At 40.5% G+C, this 5,634-nt stretch overlaps 1 protein-coding gene across 1 annotated transcript; it reads left to right on the top strand.

The window, feature by feature from the left end:
* The first annotated feature begins 1,031 nt into the window (after positions 1 to 1,031).
* Positions 1,032 to 4,980, top strand: LOC142931833 (indoleamine 2,3-dioxygenase 2-like). Its single transcript, XM_076075951.1, has 10 exons — positions 1,032 to 1,112; positions 2,365 to 2,427; positions 2,538 to 2,696; positions 3,228 to 3,346; positions 3,525 to 3,539; positions 3,680 to 3,779; positions 3,946 to 4,063; positions 4,147 to 4,198; positions 4,423 to 4,571; positions 4,736 to 4,980. Exons 1-10 carry the CDS (start codon positions 1,032 to 1,034, stop codon positions 4,978 to 4,980), a joined length of 1,101 nt encoding a protein of 366 aa, XP_075932066.1.
* The last annotated feature ends 654 nt before the right edge of the window (positions 4,981 to 5,634 follow it).

Below are 5,634 nucleotides of genomic sequence, written 5' to 3'. Positions count from 1 at the left end.
ATGGTTATATCAAGATAGGCGTACCTCGTGCTAAGTTCAATGATGGTAAACTGATACTTGTTCTCCTAACATCTGGGCTGTTTTGGAAGAATCACAATTTCTGCATTTACCTTGTAACACTCTGTCATGTCAGTTCTTATCCACCACAGCAACAACCAGAACAAAAACAGAACACATTAGGGTTTCATTTTTGGAAGCACTCAAGCTTCAGCTAATGAGCTCGAGGACAAGTTCGACTGAGGTATTTGGGTTAAGTTTGCAAAATGTAGTGTCAGCCTGGACCCTCAACTATAACTCTCCATCTTATTGTGGAGTTTAAGAACCCCAATGATGTCGAATGTCTGAATAATTGGTCAATATCTAACTCTAAACAAAAGTTGCTGTGTCAAGTTATTTTTCGTTGCAGAGCAATAAATACAAATGAAATGACCTTTGCATGTCTAGAAGGTATGGTGGGGTGAAAGGAGAATAATTCAAACCTTTTATCCACAAAGACCTTTTTCTGATATTACATAACACATTTGAGAGTCAAATGATTTTCAGCTGTTTGGATCCAACATACGCAGTGTTTCTTCAATAATTCATCACTCTATATTGAGTTTGGAACAATCAGCAGTTGAATGTATTATTAAATCGTTCTGTATTTGTCTCAATAACCAACTCATATGTATAGTCATCACTTCTGCAAAAGGTTAGCAAAAAGTGTGCAAGTATAATGTTAATATTTATGTTATTTGGCAGCAGCTGTTGTTTTCAGTTTCTTCCATCAACTTCCAAAAAATATAAATGAAGATATCCTTTAAATTGCACACTGTACAAAAAAGGGGAAATTAAGCTCTGCTCTGTGAACTCCTGACACTAAAATACAATACATCTTTTTGTTCTTTGCTGTTGGGAGCGTACCAAAAAGGGATGTAACAAATGTAGTGAAATCAGGCTCAGAGCCAGTTTAACAATTGATATCTGTGTGTCACACACACACAGAGTGATTACCCTCTCAAACTACTGCAGTAGAGTGCCGGGCAGAGCATATGGAGACTAACAGCAGAGAAACACTGCAGGCAGACTTTGATGCATTTGAGAAGCTTGGATTTCTCCCTGAAGAGCCACTGGTACGTTTCATTGTCATCTTTTCTTTTCTTATACAAAAGACATTTCCTGTCTGTTTAGTATTTTATGTGTCAAAACAGATCTGAAACTTGGTTTTAATATGTCATGACAATAATGATACTGTATATACTGGACACAAAGAGACAGTTTTGTTGAGACAACATTGCTGATTATTATATTTTACCTTTTGCCTTTGTGTAAGTAATTTGGTCAGCAGAACACATAGCACCTCTGGGCTGGAACTGATAATAATACTTGTTTTTGAGTAGGATTATGGAAGATTTTATATCCAGTGAAAGCCCGTCTCAGCAAGTTTATATTGAGCCATTCACATGAATGGGCCTGCGCACTGTCACACAGTTTATGACACTTAAAGCAACAATGAGAAACTTTTATTTTGCATTAATTTTGGCGGCACCTGTGGACAAACGCGGTAGCGTTTCAGAGCAAAATGTCTGCCCTGCTCAGTCCTGATTCTGGATCTCGCGTCACTCCCTTCCCTCCAGCGGGCTCAGCAAAAAGGCCTGGGCCTCCAGCAGCCTGGTGTCGGTGTTGGCTCGCAGCGGGGACCGGCATGCACTGAAGGCAAAGCTCTGCTCCCGGCAGCCAGAGGAGTTGTTGCGTCTGAGTCTGTCCGCAGAGGGTTGGTTTCTCCAGAATTGGACCTTGTGTCACCGATCACAAGCATTAAGAAAATCTAAATAGAAATAGCCACTCTTCTGGCTGATGGTCTTGTTTTCTTATGTCATATATATCATATATTAGTATTCACTTGAGACTGTTTCATAACCATTTGAGAGTCTGAAATGCCAAATTGTTACACAAACTCTTTTATGTCTATGGAGACATTTCGGAAAAATGAAATAGTACATAAGAAAAAATTAAAAAAATCCATCGACAAACTACTAGAATAGATAGATTTGTAAACGCTGTTAAACCTATTTATCAGCATTGACATAAAATGAAGAATTAAACATTGGCATTAAGCACAGCCTTCTCGTCTGTTTTCTACAGTGATTTTCCATCTGGGCATCCCCTGTTTTCTGCTTGGTGAATTTCCTCAGTTTTCTACTGCCTCCCTCTTTTAAATTGCTTTCTGTCTCTGATTGATAGCACCAGTCATTCCCTGACATGCAGGTCAGGCACCATAGCAAACATGAGCTGATGATGTTACTGATTACACTCCACATGAAAATCCCCCATGCAAAAAAACAATCAAAAAAATCAACATTTTATTTTGTTATTATTGTCTAGACTGACCTTCCAGACTATTATCGGGAGTGGTTAGACCTGGCAAACAATCTCACACATCTGATAGCATAATCTGATAGCACCTTGGATCTGATAGCACCTTCTCCATAGCATGCATGTAAATCTGGACTTACAATGTCATTTGTGAACCCTTGATGGTGTTTACTGTTCTTGAGAATGGAAATTTAAAAATCGAAAGTCTGATCACAATCCAGATGCCGGTGTTGAGTCCCCATCTCTTGAGTGACCATCGGGAGCTCAGGCTGGCTCACCTAGCGCTGGGGTTCATCAGCATGGGATATGTATGGCAGGAAGGACAACATGCACCTGCTCAGGTAAAACACTACAGTGCAATGGGATGAGGGATGGTAAAAAAAAAAAAAAGGAGGTGCATTTCAGTCGGTGGTGTTCTGGCAATGCAACAATGCAATACTTTGAGCTAAATGCTATCATCACCGTGCTTACAAGCTGATGAGAAGAAGGTAGAATGTTTACTGTGTTCACCGTGTTAGTTTAGCTTGTTAGCATGCTAACATTTGTTAGCAGTGAACACAAAGTGCAGCTGGTGGGGAAGTCATGTGAATCATCTGATAGATGGGATACATCATCTGGGATACATCATTTTCTACCAATCTGCTGAGATACGTAAAGCTTTGACCAAAAAGTGTCATGAGAGGAAAAGTTAGGAGAATCATCAAAGTCAGCAGGATCCATCCTCTGGGCACCAACATATCTTGGCAATCCATCTAATAGTTGAGATATTTAAGTCTAGATCAAAGTGTTGGACTGACCAACATCCTCAGCCTTCATACCGAAAATCTCAGAGACGCGTCACTGCTTGATGTCTTATATGTTTGTTTTGAAAGATTCTACCCAAAGCCCTGGCCTTGCCCTATTGGCTGGTATCTTGTAGGCTCGGCCTTCCACCCATCCTGACTTACGCGGATTCAGTTTTAGCCAACTGGAAATTAAGGGATCCCACAGGGTGAGTAATGCTGTTTCATTGCCTCATTAACGACTTGATTTCATGCCCATTGTCCACTAACACTCTTTTAGAATAATAGTAGCATTACAATAAAAGTGTTTATGTCTAATTTTCAGTCACTCACCCAGACAAATTGCCAGTTATTTCTTTCTCCACTAAGGTTAATTTTTCATTTCAGGAATATGGAAATCGGGTAAGTAAAAGGAAAATAAAAACTCATTAACTCCCACATTGTTTTTAATATTGCTAATATTGCATTTCTACATGATTTCTTTAGTCTGGTACTCGTGAAGTTCAGCATGAATATTTTTAAAACATCATTCTCATAAATAGGAACATGGACGTGATATTTTCCTTACCTGGTGGGGAGAGTTGCAGGGGATTTTTCATGGTGTCATTGTTGGTTGAGCTGGCTGCCAGTTCCGGCATAACGGTACTGGCTGCTATTGCTATTCCTCTTTTTCATGTTAACTCTTTCTGAACTTCAGCCTCCTGCTGTCTGTCCATCTGGCCCCTTCTTTTTTCCTGTCCCATCCTCATGCTATGTGTGTCTTTGTCCCTTGCCACACAGTGATGGATCTTTTTCAACTCTAACCCAGGGGGCTCTGGAGGTGATGCATGCTATGAAAATCTCAGACCTCATCGCCATACAGAAAGGTCTCGTAAAAGTGACTCAGTCTTTAAAGAAGATGAAGGAAACTTTCAAACTCATGCACAGTAAGTTTAAATGAAACCTAGCCCAATCTGAATTTAATCAATTTACAAGGTCATTAAAATAACTGAAGTTGTGGTCTTTCCAGACCATGTGGATCTAACTGCATTTCATGGAACATTGAGGATTTTTTTCTCAGGGTGAGTTTTAGGGCTGTCACAATTATCCTACATACTGAAGTTATTAATGTTTTTAATTATCTAATCTGGTGCAGATGAGAGGATGCAATTCCCTTCTGCTTCCTTATACCTTCCTATTGTACTTTTCTCTGTTAGTGCACTGTACATATAAAATGGTACTGTGTGCTTATAATTGCATCTATAAAAAGGAGGTTTATAGTATGTATGCATTTCAACTGTTTTAGATGGCGAGACAACCCCATGCTTCCAAGGGGGCTGTTGTATGAAGGTGTGAGCAATGAGCCAATTTCGTTGTCAGGCGCAAGTGCAGCCCAGAGTTCAGCCATTCAGTGCTTTGATGCCTTGCTGTGCATCCAGCATGAGGATGAGGCAGGTAATGATGCATTTCCCTCAACCTTTGACCCCCGTCCGATGCTTCTCATGAATGAATCACTCTGTTTGTGCAGTCAGTTGATTGCTCTGACAGAAAAGAGAAGGTTGTTATTTTCTTTCGTTCAAAGTCTGTTTTCTGTTCTCTTCAATGATTCGGCTTTCTAGGTGCCTTCCTGACAAGCATGAGGGATTACATGCCTCCCGCCCACCGTCAGCAAATAGATGCTCTGTCTGTCTGTCCATCTCTGCGAGACTTCATCCTGTCCAACTCCAGCTCTGATCTCTGCCAGGCCTACAACTCCTGTGTCTCAGCGCTAGTGGATTTCCGGAAGTACCACCTCAATACCGTGACCAAGTACATCATCGTGGCTGGTAATCGCGCCCGCACCATGGGCTGCCCGCTGAGCTGAATGCCACAGGGACCAGCGGATCCAGCTTCATGGTCTTCCTAAAGAGTGTTCGTAACGCCACTCAAAAAGCACTGATCTTCGAGGGGCCGGCTGTAATTTAAATATTATACCATGCACTATAGCCAACAATTCTTTATGCACTACGCTCTTGAGGTTGAATTTATATATGGTTTTCAAAAAAACAAGTATCAGCAAACATCACCTCCATTATTGTAATGAGACAATTGTATCTGTCATTATGACAATTCAAGTCTTAGTAAATTTAGTCAGCTGTGCAACTCATTGAATTACAGTGATTGGTAAATGTTTAGGGTGCTCTGTGGTAACCATGACATATTAGATAAATCCAAAGAGAGGTGCAGTTTGACACCGGATGAAAATGTTATTTCTGCTGACCTCCAGTAGTTTTAACTTCTCGTTTTGCTACAGTGACATGAAATGTACTCAAGGGTGTGGTCAGTGCACTGTGACATCACTGTTGGGTGTGGCCAGACAGACTCAAATGTTTGAACCAGAGGGGGCAGTGAAACACTGCTTCTGAGCCTGGGATTAGTGGAATTTGTTCTTGTTCATGTTCTTGTTCTTGATAATAACTACTATAAATTACTAAAGTCGTTTTTTACATACTATCTCAAATAAAATGTTGAATGTTTT

The sequence above is a fragment of the Anarhichas minor genome, unplaced genomic scaffold (assembly GCF_050575085.1).
Source record: "Anarhichas minor isolate MPS153535 unplaced genomic scaffold, ASM5057508v1 ptg000054l, whole genome shotgun sequence".
Classification (NCBI taxonomy): domain Eukaryota; kingdom Metazoa; phylum Chordata; class Actinopteri; order Perciformes; family Anarhichadidae; genus Anarhichas; species Anarhichas minor.
This window is presented reverse-complemented; position numbering and strand designations above follow the sequence as displayed.

Excerpts from the sequence above, each read along its gene's own strand:
- LOC142931833 (XM_076075951.1), top strand. The coding sequence starts at position 1,032 with ATGGAGACTAACAGCAGAGAAACACTGCAGGCAGACTTTGATGCATTT. Across the intron at positions 2,428-2,537 it reads ACAATCTCACACATCTGATA|AATGGAAATTTAAAAATCGA; the intron begins GCATAATCTGAT and ends ACTGTTCTTGAG. Across the intron at positions 4,064-4,146 it reads AACTTTCAAACTCATGCACA|ACCATGTGGATCTAACTGCA; the intron begins GTAAGTTTAAAT and ends TGGTCTTTCCAG.